The 17722-nt window shown below is 44.4% G+C and overlaps 3 protein-coding genes across 42 annotated transcripts; all 3 read right to left on the minus strand.

Annotated features, from left to right (window-relative positions):
• Nucleotides 1-12: 12 nt before the first annotated feature.
• On the minus strand, nucleotides 13-7970 carry LOC125531721 (uncharacterized). Of its 40 annotated transcripts, none has more exons than XR_015608404.1 (11): nucleotides 7514-7970; nucleotides 6224-6290; nucleotides 4875-4929; nucleotides 2494-2790; nucleotides 2090-2394; nucleotides 1427-1630; nucleotides 1274-1345; nucleotides 1095-1161; nucleotides 713-1009; nucleotides 539-631; nucleotides 13-310 (listed from the first exon to the last, which is right to left on the minus strand). XR_015608404.1 is itself a non-coding variant. In XM_087528210.1 (10 exons), the coding sequence occupies exons 6-9, from the start codon at nucleotides 2126-2128 to the stop codon at nucleotides 573-575; spliced, it is 318 nt and encodes a 105-aa protein (XP_087384336.1). In that variant the 5' UTR covers nucleotides 2129-2394; nucleotides 2494-2790; nucleotides 4875-4929; nucleotides 5308-5388; nucleotides 6224-6290; nucleotides 7514-7970; the 3' UTR covers nucleotides 13-310; nucleotides 539-572. The 40 variants fall into 40 exon arrangements, 14 of the variants coding, with proteins under 14 accessions (XP_087384336.1, XP_087384334.1, XP_087384343.1 ...); XR_015608403.1 differs by having other exon boundaries at nucleotides 1095-1172; XR_015608405.1 differs by adding an exon at nucleotides 3953-4651 and having other exon boundaries at nucleotides 1095-1172; nucleotides 1274-1630.
• Nucleotides 7971-8232: 262 nt separating this feature from the next.
• Nucleotides 8233-9734, minus strand: LOC147965534 (uncharacterized). Its single transcript, XM_087530496.1, has 4 exons — nucleotides 9595-9734; nucleotides 8598-9495; nucleotides 8409-8513; nucleotides 8233-8322 (listed from the first exon to the last, which is right to left on the minus strand). The coding sequence occupies exons 1-4, from the start codon at nucleotides 9732-9734 to the stop codon at nucleotides 8233-8235; spliced, it is 1233 nt and encodes a 410-aa protein (XP_087386622.1).
• A 487-nt stretch (nucleotides 9735-10221) lies between these two features.
• LOC147965535 (uncharacterized) lies at nucleotides 10222-11908 on the minus strand. Its single transcript, XM_087530497.1, has 3 exons — nucleotides 11863-11908; nucleotides 11295-11759; nucleotides 10222-11189 (listed from the first exon to the last, which is right to left on the minus strand). Exons 1-3 carry the CDS (start codon nucleotides 11906-11908, stop codon nucleotides 10222-10224), a joined length of 1479 nt encoding a protein of 492 aa, XP_087386623.1.
• Nucleotides 11909-17722: the final 5814 nt, after the last annotated feature.

A 17722-nucleotide genomic window follows, 5' to 3' on the forward strand; every position in this document is an offset into this window, starting at 1 on the left:
AGGAGAGAGCACTATCGAACTTATCAATGTTTTTGATTCGTACTGGTCAATGATTTTAATTCAAACAAGTTTTCCTTTCTAGCACAAACATCTAACTATTATGTACACTTTCTTTAAGAAGTAGCAATCAAATCATCATAGACAGAAAGTTCGAATTTGCAGTTGGTGCTATGTGTACGGATTCCATGTTTTGGTCGTCCTCATTGTCTGCCTCATGTACTTCATTCTCAACCTGCTGGTGTCCTTCGTTCTAGTGATCGGCGGCGTCATAAAGAGCTAGTGATCAGCGTCCGTCCAAACCTCTCTCGTGCTGGAGTACAGAGAGAAACAAAATAGTGAGAGAAAAGAGCAGTAGAGAGAAACGAATTAGAGGTGAGCTACAAAATAGGGTGAGGGTGGTTCTTTTTCAAACTGGTCATGGTTTGTTTTTCAAACTTATCTAGTTTTAAGATATGAACTTCCTGGCGCAATTATTTTTCGTCGATACAAGTTTACTAACCAAAATGACTGCAATACAGGGAGGAATGAAATTGTATACCAGGAGAAGTACACGCTCACAGAGGTCCTTCAAATCAGTGGCACTGACGGGGTGTTGGAGGATGGTCGGGAGCCTGCAAATCCAGTGAGGGAACTGAAACCAGCAGCAGTAGAGTACTTTGTCAAACTAGGATTGCGTATACAAGTTTATTGAAATGGGGCAGTGAAGTCTCACTAGCAGTACTTCTCATGTAGTAATACATGGACTTGCTGTTAAATACACATGGACCTACTGTCTTTGCCACTTCTCTCGTGCTTCCTAACCGTCTTTCGCTTCGCCTCTCCATCGACCATCAGACTCTGAAGGGAACATGTGATCATGCTTGTCAGATATATGTGCTTCAGGTGTAGAGCCATCCATGTCTCAATACAACTGATGTCCGGAGCTACAAAAAATCAGAATGCGCAATGGACTTGACTGCCCCATCTAAGATTTTTGTTGCATTATCTCTTCTCCATCTTACTATTAGTTCTACACCAAAAGATAAGTCAGGCAACTCCAAGCTTGCTTTCGCAACATTGGATTAGACACGTATGTTTTAGTGTTGATTAATTACCTGATGATTGAGGAGCTGATGGTTGGGGCTTTGCTTTCTTTTTCTTGCACGACAGTGGGTTTGGGCCCTGCAGAAGGACTACCCAAATGTTAATGTTGCCCACTAGATCATAACAAGCAAATATAGTCATGCTCGTGCATATGACAAATATCTGAAAAAATAGTAGATGAAGATAAAACCTTTGCTTTTGTTCGTCAAGCAATTTCAGCTAGTGGTCCGCAAGCAATTTCAGAACACCATGCATTTTTTAGCTAGTGAAACATGTGACAAAGAACTGAACTCAAAAAACAAGATTTTTGGAGATGGAAGAAGGCGTCGGACGTTGGGTGAACCTGCTACCCCTACTCCTGCGGACTGGCGGCTCTGGTGAAGTGGAGCTGATGGAGGCGAGGTTCACAAGCAGCGGCTGGGCGCACCGGGATTTGGCCGCTATAGGGGATCCACTACCCCTATTCCTGTGGACTGACGACTCCAGTGAAGTGGAGCTGATGGAGGCGGGGTTCACGAGCAGCGGCTGGGCGCGCCAGGATTTGGCTCTGTAAAGATGAAGTGCAAATCACACTAAAGGTGAACTAAAAATCTTCCTAGCAACCTCGTCCAATTGCATTACTCATAACATGATCTATAGAGAGACTTACATCCGAAATAAAATACATGCAGAGATGGGCGGCCACCAGCTTGTTTATATTAGAAATTTTAAGAAGCCAATGAACTTCAGCATGACAAGTAGATCAATACAGCATGCAACTTATGTAGTTGCTTAACTCTAAACACATGGTTAAAATTTCAGTCACTTAAGAACTATAACAGTAAAGCATTTACCACACTGATTTACTTGTTTCACTATTAAAAATGGGTTTCAAACACAACTTCTAAGAAGATAGTGCTTACTTTTGCTCTCCCACTTGGACTAAACAGGCAAAAACAGAACGCATCACTTGCGCTAAAAATCCGGAAATCCAGTGAACACAAAAAACATAGAATTATTCCGATACCTCAGGAGAATGGCTCTGCATATGTCGCTTCAGATGCATCGGTTGGATTGATCTCCTTCTCCCATCTGGACAGATAAATTGTAGAACTTGCACGTCGACGTCGCAAAACTCACACTTTGGACGGATCTCCTTCTTCCATCTGGACTGACAGTTGCAGAACTTCCATCAGGCAACTCACGTAACAAACATGAATACAGCGATATCAACGAGAAATCGTGAGGGGGAGGGGTGGTCGCAGCGGTGGCGGCGTGGGGAGGGTGGAGACGTGGTCAACATTCAATTCAATTGGTAGTGTTTCGTCAGTGCTGCAAAAACATACACATTTGCATTTTCTGAAGCTAACAAAGGGCAGATGAACTGAATTTGATTTTGCTAGCGAACTGATGCAATTTTATAGAACGAACCTTCACAGTTCCGCTAGTGCTCAGTTTAATTGGCAGTGTTTCGTCAGTCTTGTGGAAACATGACCATTTGCATTTTTTGAAGCTACTACAGAATATTGCTTTAATGTTTGACATGCACTGAGCTGAACCGCTTTTTAAGTTGAGAGAGACAAAGCCGCACTGGGTTGTTGGGGCAGCATTGAACGGGCGCTGGTGGTGGTGGTGAACGGCCTGGGGTGGTGAAGGTGAACGGCCTGCGTGCTGAGGCAGCGGAGGGCGACGCCGGATCATGGGGCAGGCCCAATTCCAATAAGAGGTCTGTAAATTAATTGACTAATATCATTTTTTTGCTACTTTAGTTGCAGCCCCAATTCCAATAAGAGGTCTGTAAAATTAATTGACCAATATCATGTTAACAAAAACAACCTGTCCAGCGGGCACCCATGATAACTACATGTAGCAAGTGGCATAATGAAAATAAGCCTAGTATCAGCTCTAGCAAATAGCAAGTGAGCATTTAGATTTCTGTATGCCATTTCAGTGTGTATCATCATTCCATTGTTCAAGATCCCAGAAAGCAGAGGCGGACATGGCCTCGTCAATCCAAACATTGCATGTATATCTTTTATGTTATGAAAAGCAAGTGGTATCATCCGTCACACACACAACAATAATTTATGTAGTATATCATCCATCGTACTGCCATTAGCACTGCACACAAACCGCCATTAGTACTGACATTAGTACAACAATAATTTCTTTGGTTAGACATCCATTACCCCAACCCAAAATGTACTGCCATTAGCACTGCACACAAACGGCCATTTGTATTTCAATTGTTGTAATATATGTAGTTGAACTTATAGATTTCCATTTGTAATTTTTGCTCTTATAAATATCATGCGTGTTTGTTTACGTACTGAAAACGGAATACATACTGAACTTAACAATACGGAAACAACAATACTTCCTACTTGTTCTCTCTTTGTTGCCATATAGCTAGAGCTTACAGCCACATGAGCAAAATCTTTTGTTATATTTTGTAATAATCTGACATATAGTATAAAACCAAACTGGGTTTTAACACATACAATTGAACTTTTCTGTATGTTTCTTTTAACTGATGACATATATACATGGTGAACTACAGAGCATCAATTTTGGCAGTAAACACAATTCATATTTTCAAAATCAGGAGATGGACCGAACTGATTGTTCTAGGTACGGTGAACTGATTTTGCAAATAAAAATCTAGTTTCTAGGTACGGTGGACTACAGGAGCGAAGGAAAACGGGACACTTTGATTGAAAGTGTCTGCTTTCCTCAATTGAGCAGGTGGCCGAGCAGCGTGGTGCTAGGGGGCGGCGCGCGGCGGCGGACTGCTGCTCGTGACTAACTCGTCCATCTCGACACCATGGGGTCGAACTGAGGACGGCTATGAGAGTAGGGAGCATCGAGCGCGGAGGGTGGTGGCACATACCTAGGTTAAGTAGGATGGAGACGCGCATGCGAACAAAGGCTGGCTACTCTAGGCCCGGCGGTTGGAGTTCGTCTTCAGCCATGGCGAGCACCGGGGTGCGCCTTCCTTAGTCATGGAGCAACTTGCGCCTCCACACTTCCCCGCAGCGCCGGGCCCCTGCAACCATGGGCAAGATCCAGGAGGTTGGCCGCGGGCGCCATGTCCGGGGGGGCGGGCAGGAGGTCGGGCACATGCGGCTTCCTGAGGCCCGAAGATGGTGGAGGCGGGGGCGGCGGGAGGATTCGGGGAAGAAGGTGGGGGTGGGGTGGAGGCCGGAGATGGTGGATAAGGTGGGGGTTGGGCGGTGGCCTGAGACGGGGGAGAAGGTGGGGGTGGGGTGGCGGCCGAAGATGGTGGAGAAGGTGGGGGTTGGGCGGCGGCCGGAGACGGGTTAGAAGGTGGCATTGGGCGTCAGCTGAGACGGTGGAGAAGGTGGGAGTTGGGCACCGACGGGAGCCGGAGAGATGAGGTGGAGGTGGGGCGTCTGAACCTGGAGAGGGTCGTGGTTTTTTCTTTTCACAGACAGGGTTGGTAGGCCTTCATTTTCAGATAGTGGAAACTAGACATCGGGCCCTTATAGGGCTGAGGGGTAACGGAATAATATTCTGTTACTAGTAACAGAATAGTGCATGGGGCTGGACTAGGGTAACGCTGCATATCCTGGAGAGGTGGAAAGGGAGCTCATGTCATTACCAAATCTATTAGGGTACTAGAAATTCATGGAACATAAGTAAAACCAAACTAATTGATTACAAGCACTCCTATGAACATAACTTAAATTAGAAATTGAGGTGAACTTAAACAGTGAAAACAAGAGTGTGCTGCTGCTAGCTTTCCAATCCTAGAACAACTTCTAGGAACGCGTGGGAAACAGGCAACATACCTGAACTTGGTGTGGATTGGTAGTTGAACTTGCTACCCATTCACACTAGTACCAGCTGCACAAGACCGAAGTATTTAAGGAAATACTTGATGGCATCAAGAAAACAAGTGACTAAAACATTTAGCAATAGAAGCGATGGTACAGAAAAATTGAACTGATGTTTTTCTGCCATTCCGACAAACCTCCAGCATATTTTTTGAACTGATTTTTTTCTATCATTGTACTGTTGCTTTTTAGGCTTTTTCGAATGAGGTGAAAGCCTCTACTCTATTTGAACTTTTACTGAACATTCAAAAATGTTTGAACTGATGTGAATCCTTTCACCGAAGTACTACTACAATATTTCGTGAACCTACCCATGTATACGAACAAGTTCTTTTTCTGCTAGGCATTTGCGCAATTTTGTGCTAAGCAAAGAGAGAAAGAAAACAACCTGAAAATGTTTCCTGCCGCCGCACGTCGACGGGGGTTTGGATATGGATGAACTAACTGGCCCATTTTTCTTGTACTGAAGCTTGTTTCCAGAAATTTAAGACAACGCAAATATTATCTATAATATGGACATTTAGTATAGTCTGAACTAAACTCTTTGGCACGTTTGCACTGAGGTAATAGCGGTGAACCTGTGACGAAGGATAGAACTCAAAAAGAATTTTTTTTGGAGGTGGAATAAGAAGTTGATCGAGCGGATTGGGAGGATGCTCAGCAACATACATTGGAGATGCAAGACCATAGTACCTCAATTACAGATGTCACTAAACTCTGGGACATTTGTACTGCAAGAATTGAATCTGCAGCAATCTTGAACTTTCAGATTTCATACGCAAGATAGCTACAAATTGCTAAAATCAATCACCAGTAGAAAAACACCAAAAGGTTCTCCAAATGGTTGCTTGAGGAAGAGCCAAAGCTATTTGGGGTGGCGGACGACAGCAACATGTGGGCTGGGTTGTCGCGCACCGAGAAGGATGAGGAAAACGGCAACCCAACCACTATAGTGGAAATAGGAGCTGATGGGCGTGGACTGCTGCTCGGCATGAACTCGACCGTCCAAATGCCATGGGGCTGGACTGGGGACGATGCTAGACATACTGGAGTAGTGGCCAAGGAGCTTAGAGCAGCAGTGTACATCAACAACAGACTGCTCGCGCACAAGATGTACTGCTCTCCTGGGATGGAGGGGTGAAGTGTGTGCCTCCCGAGCTGCGACGTCGAACTACTTCGGGTTGTGTCGTTGAACGACCCGGTGTGGCGGCGGTGAACGGTATGGTGCTCATTCTCAAGCATAACCACAAGTACTTGTTTGTGCTATATGAAGAAAATGGAAACACGAAGGAAATCAGACTCACCATCGGGAAGTAGATGAACTGAAAAGCATACAAATGATGAACTTATGCATCTTGTTTTAACTGGAACCTACAAAAATAGGAACAAATATGAGAGATGAGTTTTTGTCAAGGAGAACTTACCAGGGTTTGGTGTTCGAACTTTTAAATGTTTGTGCAACTGAAAACAGAGAATAGGAGCATGCCTCGACCAGATCGGCGACTTCCTCGTGGGGTGATCTCTCGTATACCACGATGGCAACATATACACACACAAACTAACCAAATACACAAAACGGCCAGCTAGAAAAATAAACTGACAAGAATACATGTCTTCTCGACTATGAACTGATAAGAATACACACCACAGACGGCTAGACACGGACTTCTTGAACTCCCCTAAGATAAGGTTCAGGTTTTTATGGTTTTTTTATGTTCACGTTCTTTTTCCGAAGTTCCTGACTTCTCGACTATGAACTTACTACATAGAAGGATGCTCACATACATGTATTGCTTGACAGGAGCTGACAGAAAATTTTGCAGCAACATGGTATTTTTATTCAACACAATGATACAACCATATCTTGGAATACATCCATCGTGATGGAAACAAATGCACAATAAAATGGCATCATTACACATACTCGAGAACTAACAGATTATTCTTCAGTTACTCTGATCAACTTTTGTTTTCTTCAGAAATTGGATGAAAAATAGCATCGGCTATGCCATCAATTTTTTGCATCTCTAGCACACTTGTTGGGACTATTGTTCATCACATGATGAACCTCTTTTATTTCTGTTTTTCTTGAGTGTCATAGAATAAAATATTAAACTATTTTGTATAAGTATAGTTGAACTTTTGTGTTTTTCTGGTTACTGAAGTAGTATCAGAACAGCCGCTGCATACATATATGAATTGACAATTTTTTTGTCAATGAATTGTTGTAATATATTGTATTAGAACTAAGACAACAGTATCTATCTAGTACCAAGCATGCTCATCAAGAGCGGAATTCAGGAGACAGAAGGAACAAGAGCAAAAGTACAGGGGGTGTGTTCTTCACTGTTTGGTTTATAGGGTGCCAATGACGAACTGAATCATTTTAGTTCCGTCTTCTTCCCTCAGGTCTGAATCTAAGAGCAGCACCAGTTCAATTCAAAATAAATTGACAGTTCATGAATTTTGTGCTAAGCAAGCATACCCATCAGCACATGGAATGCCTTGGTAAAATGCACTCACTCAGTCCCCAAAATCAAAAAAGAAAACTACAGAGGCGGAAGGAAACGAGAGGAAAGCTTTTGAGTTCTGACCATTGCTTTTGTTGACCGACCCATCGTTGAACGGCCTTGGTTGGCAGTGGTGAACGGACTGGGGTAGCGGCCGTGAACGGCCTGGCGCAGCGTCGCATTGCGAGGCGGGCTGGGGAAGCACAGCGCGGTGGAAGGCCGGCTGGAGCAGCGTGGCACGGTGGGACGCCGGCTGGAGTAGCGCGGCGGTGACGTAGGGCCTGACAGCGCAGCCAAGGAAGGTTGGCGGCGCGGCGGAGGTGGCCTGGTAGTGCGGCGGCTGGGGCCTGGCAGCACGGCGGAGGTGGCCTGGCGGCGCGGCGGCCGTGCCCTAGGGTCGCAGCAGAGGTGGCATCGCGGCGCGGCGGCGAGGCCCTGGGGGCGCGGCGACCGGGGCCTGGGGTTGCATCACGGCGCGGCGGCGGGGGGCTGGAGGATCGGTTCGGGGGAGGTTGGGGACGGCTGGGGTCGAGTCGGGGTCTTTTTTTCATGAGTAAAATGCAAGCGTGGTCCTAATTCTTTTTTAAAAGTGTTGATTGGGTCATAATTTTTTCAAAATGCATATCTAAATTCTAATTCTTTCTAAGTTGTTCACCCGAGGTCCTAATTTCGTCTGACCGCCGCTGACCAGCTCGCGTGGCGCTTTGACCGCCGCCACGTCGACTCGAGGGCCCACGCGGGAGATTTCCCGCGGTTGGAGGTTGGGAATTTAAGCAGTTTGGCCCCTGGAGTTTATGCTTTCATCATTCCCCAGTCCCTAGGTCTTCTGCAACGAACTGGCTTTCTGGTAGAGGAGCTGGCACCGCTGTTTGAGATTGTTGAGTAGCTATAGCCTACAAACCAACCAAACATTTAGTTAGTAATGTAGGTGAATTTCTGGAAGAACATATGGCATTGCATTTGAATAAAAAGCTCTCACTTGGTCCTGTAAAATCTCAATCACAGTAGATGAAGCAAGATCATAAGTCATAGAAGAAGATATCATATTGGATGCACTTTTGCCCACTTGTGGACATGCCTTTTTCTGCAAAAAAATCAGAAATGTTGTTGAGCATTGCAATTTCAGAAATCTGTCAACATTTGAGGGAAACATTTAAGGGAAATGCACCTTGCAACTGGGCCTTCTCTTGACTGGTAGTTTAGTTCTTTGTTGTGTTTCTGGAAGCACAACCTGAATTGGCACATGTTCTTGTATTGATGGCTCATCTTCAGTTGTTGGCACATGTTCTGTTGCTGCATGTTCAGTTGCTGCATGTTCTGTTGCTGCATGTTCTGCTGATGCATGTTCTGTTGCTGGATCATGTTCTGCTGCTGCCTCTTCTGTTGTTGGCTCCTGTTCTGCTTCTGCCTTATGTGCTGCTCCAGGATCTTGTGTTGTTGTTGGTTGTCCTCTACCTAGTTCAGGGCACTTTCTTTTGTTGTGTCCTGGTTGATTGCACACACTGCAGTGCCCAATAATGCCATGTCTGCTCATCCTAGTTCCATTGTTCTCCTCTAGTGGGTTCTGCTTTCTCTTCTTTCTAGGCCTACCAACTTTCTTCTCATAGTTTGGTGGCAGCATTTGAGGCCCATTAGTTTTAGGCCACACTCTAGGATCACTACATGGCATTATGATCTTGCCATAAGCAGCTTTGAAAGCATCAATACTGTAGCACTTGTTGACAACATCCTCTGGTTTAATTCTTTCATGTATTAAACATGCAACTCCATGTCTACATGGAATTCCCGAGAGCTGCCATGCCCTACAAGAGCACTCCTCCTTCTGTATGTTCACATCATACTCCCCAACCATGCCCATAACATGAAATATGTGTTGTCCAGCTGGTAATGCAGTGCAGTTGTTGGACATGTTAATATTTTTATCCAGTTTCTTTCTAATTTTGGGACAAATTTGACCACACATCTCCTCAGATTCTAGATTCTTGCTATAAAACCTAGTCATTAATTGGTCCTTGATCTTCTTAAGACAAGTAACTATAGGCATTTCTCTGGCATCAAGTATATACCTATGAAATCACTACAGTTAGAACAAATGAAATGCTACAATTCCAACAGTATGAAAGGATGCAGTATGACAATTTAAATGATACAATACTACCACTTACTTGTTGAACACTTCACAACTGTTGTTCAGAAGCAAATCACACTTTGGGAGTTCATGGAAATAAGCCTTGCACCACTGCCTTGGGTCAATTGCATCCAAGTACTCATAGGCCCCCTGGTCCAGCTCTTTCATCTCTTGCATGTACTTCTTCCAGTCTGCCTCATGTGTAGCTCTTGCAATTTGCCACAATTTATTCTTCATTACATCACCTTTCCAGTTCTTTGCAAAGTTTTGATGCAAATGCCTCACACAAAATCTATGTTGTGCATGAGGAAATATTGCATTGACAGCATTAATCAACCCCTACATACATTGCAGAATAAACAAATGAAATGCTATAGTATGATAAAATGAAATGCTACAGTATGATAATATGAAATGCTACAGTATGATAATATGAAATGCTATAGTATGATAATATGAAATGCTACAGTATGATAATATGAAATGCTACAGTGTGATAATATGAAATGTTATTACTACCTTCTGCCTATCACTCATCAATGTCCATGGTGCTGTGTTTTGTATGTTCAGATCCTCCTTCAGTGTGTTCAAGAACCACTTCCATGTGACAGTATCTTCCACTTCTACTATGGAAATTGCAATGGGAAAGATACAATCGTTAGGATCAACTCCAACAGCAGTCAGCATCACCACCATACTTGTTCTTAATGTGACACCCATCAATGCATATAATGGGCCTACAAGCTAGCAGAAAACCCCTTTTGCATGCATCTAAGGCCATGTAGCAGTTCTCAAACTTTCCATTGTTTGCATTCACAAACATGGTACTGCCAGGGTTTGATCTTCTGATTTCAGCTGCAAAGTCCCACAATAAATTATACTGCTCAAGTTCATCTCCATGAATTTTCTTTAGTGCAATCCTCCTTGCTCTAGCTAGCTTACTTCTACTAAGTTGCATGTTGTAGTCCAACTGAACAAGTCTGCCAAAGTTCTGCAGTGTCATCTTCTCATCTGCTCTAAATGTTTCCACATACTTGCCAGCCAAATATCTTGCTGTAAATTGCTTGAGTGCCCACTCTCTTTCACATGTATGCTCACCCACATACTTCTTCACAACCCATGCTTTGGTCCTGCTGTCAGGTGCAGCAAATAAGAACCAGGGAGAATCTCCAACACAACCTGCCCTTATCCTCTGCTTATCATTCTTTATGTAATGAATTTGCACTCTCTGCTTCACAATGTACTCTTGAATTGCTGCTCTTAGTTCAATGACAGACAAGAACACCATGCCTATGTGAAAACTGACTTCTTTCATGTTCTCAGGCCTCCACCTTTTCAGCTTCACTTTCTTTTTCATTTTTTTCCTTCCTTGTGCATCTACTACTTCCACTTCCTCTGCTGAATCACTATCTTCAAGCTCTGAATCTTGTAGCTCCTGCAGTTCATCTGTATCATAATCACTGTCCTGCTCCCATTCAGATTTCTTCTTTTTCTTCTTCTCAAATTTTTCATCAACCCATTCTTCATACAGATCATCATCATCTTTGTCTACTTCATTGTCAGAGTCAACCCAGTCTGAATCCCATTCACTGTCATCACTATCACTGTCATTTTCATTGGGGATTTCTTCTTCTACCACAATTTTCCTCCTGCTTCTTCTAAGCTCATGTCCAACATTTTGTCCCACTGGCGGAACATTGCTACTCCCTTCATTGCTGTTGCATGCATTAAATTGGTTCAATCTGCCTTTATGAGCTTTCACCTTAAACCTGGGACTTCCTCTTATTCCACTGCTAAACCCAGGAGATTTAGGGCTTAGTACAGGAGGTAGCTCAGGTGTACCACTAACATGAATATCATCAATTACATTGTCAAAGGCCATGTCTTTGTGATCAACAAACAACTGAAAGTACTGGAATTTTGGAACAACTGCTGTCATATGCAAAGTGTCAGTGTCACAGTCCACAATCCGCAGTCCATCGCCTAAATTCTTTCCAGGCAGTAACCAGTAAATAACATGCTTAGATTGGTCACTATATCCCAGTTGCTGCATAAAATCAGTGAGCCAGAGAGGAGACCATGTATCTACTTCGCAACCATCGAACAGAGCAACTTTCCCATCGACATATGTCTTCGATCGGCCAAATCCGCAGAAAAATCCAGCATAGTTGATTTCTACGGTAAAAACCTCCTCTTGTGGTCCTAGGTATCGAGGGATTCAGTCAAATACTACCATCGATTCGAGCTAAATAGGTATCCGCAGAAAAACAGGATCAAGGGTTAGGGTTACGGGCACCACACTGACCGTATCGTGGAGGAGGATCTCCGGGTCCCCGATGCACAGGCGCCATCCTAGCGGCGCCGCCGTCGGACAAGCGCCTGCCTCTTCTCACCGGACCACCGCCGTCGATCTCCCCTGTTTCGCCAGAGCAGAGAGAGGTGGGGAAGAGGAGAGGAAAAGGACTACGGCTGCGGAGAGATTAGGGTTGGGGGGCTCTTTTGAAAAAACGCACGGCTGGTCGTTATCCCGCGTGGGCCCTCGAGTCGACGTGGCGGCGGTCAAAGCGCCACGCGAGCTGGTCAGCGGTGGTCAGATGAAATTAGGACCTCGGGTGAACAACTTAGAAAGAATTAGGATCCAAATGTGCATTTTGAAAGAATTAGGACCCAATCGACACTTCTGGAAAAGAATTAGGACCGCGCTTGCATTTTACTCTTTTTTCATTTGGGCGGCTTCTAGGCTGCGGCAGCACTTCGGAAAATGGATCGAGCCTATATAGGGCGCCATGGTAACAGAATATTATTCTGTTACGGGTAACATAATAGCCCTATATATATAAAAGAAGTCGGTAAGGGGAGCCACGAGGGTGGGGGCGCGCTCAGGGGGGTAGGGCGCGCCTCCCTGCCTCGTGGCTTCCTCGAAGCTTCCCTGACGTCTACTCCAAGTCTCCTGATTGATTCTGATCCAAAAATAACTCTCCCGAAGGTTTCATTTCGTTTGGACTCCGTTTGATATTCCTTTTCTTCGAAACACTGAAATAGGCAAGAAAACAACAATTTGGGCTGGGCCTCCGGTTAATATTTTAATCCCAAAAATAATATAAAAGTGTATAATAAAGCCCATAAACATCCAAAACAGATAATATAATAGCATGAATACTTCATAAATTATAGATACGTTGAAGACATATCAATCATAAATCCACAATTCAACGGATCTCGACAAACACACCGCAAAAGAAGATTACATCGGATAGATCTCTAAGAACATCGAGGAGAATATGGTATTGAGAATCAAAGAGAGATAAGAATCCATCTAGCTACTAGCTATGGACCCATAGGTCTGTGGTAAATTACTCACGCTTCATCGGAAGGGCAATTGGGTGGATGTAGATGCCCTCCGTGATCGAATCCCCCTCTGGCAGGGTGCTGGAAAAGGCCCCAAGATGGGATCTCACGGGTACAGAAGGTTACGACGGTGGAAAAGTATTTTGGTGGACGCTCCTGTTGATAATGGAATATTTGAGGTTTTATAGAACTTAGAGGGAGGTCGGTGGACTCCCGAGGGGCCCACAAGCCAGGGGGCGCCCCCTAGGGCGTGCCTTGGCGGCTTGTGGAGTCCTTGGGACTCTTCTGACTTGGCCTCCAAGCTCCGTGGATGTCTTCTGGTCCAAGAAAAATCATCATAAAGTTTTATTCTGTTTGGACTCCGTTTGATATTCCTTTTTTGTAAAACTCAAAAATAAGGAAAAAAACAGAAACTGGCACTTGTCTCTAGGTTAATAAGTTAGTCCCAAAAATAATATAAAACAGCATATTAATGCATATAAAACATCCAAAACAGATAATATAATAGCATGGAACAATCAAAAATTATAGATACGTTGGAGATGTATCAAGCTAGATAACAGTTCCTTACCTCCCCTCGTCTTAGAGAGAACGATCTTGGTTCTATCATCCTTAAGATTCCTCATAGTGATCAAAAGATATAAATCCCAAGTGACTCAGCAAATAGAGCTATGCTCCCCGGCAACGGCGCCAGAAAAAGGTATTGATAACCCACAAGTATACAGGATCGCAACAGTTCTCGAGGGTAGAGTATTCAACCCAAATTTATTGATTCGACACAAGGGGAGCCAAAGAATATCACAAGTATTAGCAATTGAGTTGTCAATTCAACCACACCTGGAAGACTTAAGATCTGTAGCAAGGTGATTAGTAGCAAAGTAGTATGGTAGTTTGATAGTAGCGGTAACAATAGCACTAGTAATAGTAGCAAAAACAGTAGCAGATTTCTAGTGGTTGTAACAACTGCAAACGGTGAAAGTAATTAGCAAAGATCAATATATGAAAAGCGTAGGCATTGGATCAGTGATGGATAATTGCATTGGATAATATTCATAATGTAGCAGTTATAACCTAGAGCGACACAGAACTAGCTCCAATTCATCAATGTAATGTAGGCATGTATTCCGTATATAGTCATATGTGCTTATAGAAAAGAACTTGCATGACATCTTTCTCCTACCACTACTATAAGATGCTTTTAACGAGACACTACGATCGTAGACCCTTCGACGAAACTATGTGCGATGCAATAATCGCAAACGGTGGTGTAAAAACCGTCAAAAAGGTGCAAAATGTTTGCGATGACGGATGCATCAAACACGGTTCAGATTTTAGTTGCGCGTGTGAAGTAGGGCATACGGTTGATCCAGACGAACTATTTGCGATTAGATAGAACAACAGAAACGGATAGCCATATCAATATGTGTGCGATATACGGCATACAGTTCGCTCCGATGAACTGTTTGCTATTAGGGGAAGCAACAGAAACGGTCAGCCAGATCAAGGTGTGTGTGATATACGGTATACGGTTCAGTCGAATGAACTGTTTTTGATTAGGGAAGAGAACATAAATGGTTCAACTTAACAAGATGCGTGTGATACGCGGCAAAAAGGCCCGGAGGTTCATTAGAGAACAAGTAAACAGAGGTTAATTTGACATACATGACTTATAAGTTTCATAGAAATCATATCACTTTTTTTGGAAAACATTTAATTGCGTTGAATGTATATAGTGCTCCGTCCTATTAGTTGAATTAACCTCGAGGTCCATGTTTTGGAAACATGTCGTAAAGTAACGGGATAGACCTTCATTCAAGCCAATCAACATGTGTTCAAAAAACAAAAATTATCAAAAAGTAACGAGATAGACCTTCTTCAAGCCAATCAATCATGTGTACAAAAAACAAAAAAATTACAAATTACAAAACAAGGACCTCAAGGTTAATTCAACTAATATGATGGAGCACTATATACATTCAACGCAATTAAATGTTCACAGTGACCCATCACATCAGTTAATTTAACATCGAGGCAACTTCTCATCCGGTCACCGATCTGATGACTACTCAAGCCTCAACACAGTTAACTTGGGAGTTATGTTAGATGAGCTATCGGTAGGGAAGCCGGTCCTTGCTACTGTAGGATCCCTCTTTGCATCCTTTATTGGGCACCCGGGTGACCGACTGTTGCTGCCCAATGGTCAATGCCACGTCCCCCGCATAGCAGCTTTTGCAGCGGGTAACTGCATCATCGCATCGCGCCCGGCGTAACCGCATGCACACGAACGTGTGTGATCGTGCGCCGGCCCCAAACACTGGCAGCACAACTTATAAATTGACAAATGGAGTACTAGTTACAATGACACATATAATTAAGCAAAGGGATCGCACATGACTGTATTGACTGGAACGAGAATGCAATAGCACAATAAGAATTAAGGCCACGATGATGTGATCGCAGTGGTGGTTACAGGAGGCAAGAAGAAAGATGCATCCATCAACGTACGACCTCCTCCTCCTCCTCAACTCAATGCGCCGGACCACCGGCCGGCGGCTTTTGTGGCGAGGTCAAGGTGCTTCTCAGCAAAGGCATCCAAGGCTTCCAGCCGGTTGAAGAAGGTTCACGTCGTAGCGTCCTCACTGGCCTTGTAGATACCTATATACACGATTTGCTCGTACACATGGATGTGTAGGTCGACGAATTCTTGCAGGGCGAGGCGCCTCACGGAGAGCGCGACCTCCAGGTGGACATTCTTCGTGGCATTGGCGGGTAGTCATAGGGCCACCAGTGCTTGAAAGAGGTTCCGGCCATGGAGCCGATTAGGGTGGTAGGCAATGAGGAGCCCAGGTGCGCGGGCTGGAGGAGTACAGCGATGTCGTCCGCGAGCTTCTTGATAACGGTGAACTTGTTGGTGGTGGCAACAATCATCTGGTCCAGTCGTAGCTGGCGTAGACGGCGGCCATCCACCAGCCGATCCCCAACACCATCGGGAGACGATCCTTGGTGCCATGCCACAGGCCGGCGTCGTGGACCATCTGTCACAGTCGCTGGCCGCTCGCGCGCATCGCCGCCATGGGTCTGGAGTGAGCACTTTTGCGCTTAGTGTAGGTGCTTAGGCAAATGCTTAGGTGCGTACAATGTGGTAGATGATACGTCTCCAACGTATCTATAATTTTTGATTGCTCCATGCTATATTATCTACTATTTTAGGCAATATTGGGCTTCATTATCCACTTTTATATTACTTTCGGGACTAACCTATTAACCGGAGGCCCAGCCCAAATTTGTTGTTTTATGCCTATTTTAGTGTTTCGAAGAAAAGGAATATCAGACGGAGTCGAAACATAACGAAATCAACTGGAGAAGTTATTTTTGGAACGAAAGCCACCCGATGGACTTGGACCCTACGTCAAGGAAGGAACGAGGTGCTCACGGGGGTGGGGGACGCCCCCCCCTAGGGCGCGCCCCTGTCTCGTGGGGCCCTCGTGGCTCCCCTGACGTAACTCCTGCACCCATATATACCTACATGACCTAAAACTTCCAGAACGAATAATAGATCGGGAGTTCCGCCGCCAGAAGCCTCCGTAGCCACCAAAAGTCAATCGGGGCCCTGTTTCGGCACCCTGCCGGAGGGGGGAACCCTCACCGGTGGCCATCTTCATCATCCGGGTGCTCTCCATGACGAGGAGGGAGTAGTTCTCCCTCGGGGTTGAGGGTATGTACCAGTAGCTATGTGTTTGATCTCTCTCTCTCTCTCTCTCGTGTTCTTGAGATGATACGATCTTGATGTATCGCGAGCTTTGCTATTATATTTGGATCCTATGATGTTTCTTCCCCCCTCTTCTCTCTTGTAATGAATCGAGTTTCCCCTTTGAAGTAATCTTATCGGATTGAGTCTTTAAAGACTTGAGAACACTTGATGTATGTCTTGCCATGGATATCTGTGGTGACAATGGGATACCACGTGCCACTTGATGTATGTTAAGGTGACCAACTTGCGGGTTTCATGACATTGGGAACCTATGCATAGGGGTTGGCACACGTTTTCGTCGTGATTCTCCGGTAGAACTTTGGGGCACTCTTTGAGGTCCTTTGTGTTGGTTGAATAGATGAATCTGAGATTGTGTGATGCATATTGTATAATCATACCCACAGATACTTGAGGTGACATTGCAGTATCTAGGTGACATTAGGGTTTTGGTTGATTTGTATCTTAAGGTGTTATTCTAGTACGAACTCTAGGGATGTTTGTGACAATTATAGGAATAGCCCAATGGATTGATTGGAAAGAATAACTTTGAGGTGGTTTCATACCCTACCATAATCTTTTCGTTCGTTCTCCACTATTAGTGACTTTGGAGTGACTCTTTGTTTCATGTTGAGGGATAGTTTTATGATCCAAGTATGTTAGTATTGTTGATAGGACTTGCACTAGTGAAATTATGAACCCTAGGCCTTATTTACACACATTGCAATACCATTTACGCTCACTTTTATCACTTGCTACCTTGCTGTTTTTATTATTTCAGATTACAAAAACTATTATCTACCATCCATATACCACTTGTTTCACCATCTCTTCGCCGAACTAGTGCACCTATACAATTTACCATTGTATTGGGTGTGTTGGGGACACAAGAGACTCTTTGTTATTTGGTTGCAGGGTTGCTCGAGAGAGACCATCTTCATCCCACGCCTCCTACGGATTGATAAACCTTAGGTCATCCACTTGAGGGAAATTTGTTACTGTCCTACAAACCTCTGCACTTGGAGGCCCAACAACGTCTACAAGAAGAAGGTTGTGTAGTAGACATCAG

The sequence above is a fragment of the Triticum urartu genome, chromosome 6A (assembly GCF_056163025.1).
Source record: "Triticum urartu cultivar PI428250 chromosome 6A, HENAU_Tu73, whole genome shotgun sequence".
NCBI classification, from domain to species: Eukaryota; Viridiplantae; Streptophyta; class Magnoliopsida; order Poales; family Poaceae; genus Triticum; species Triticum urartu.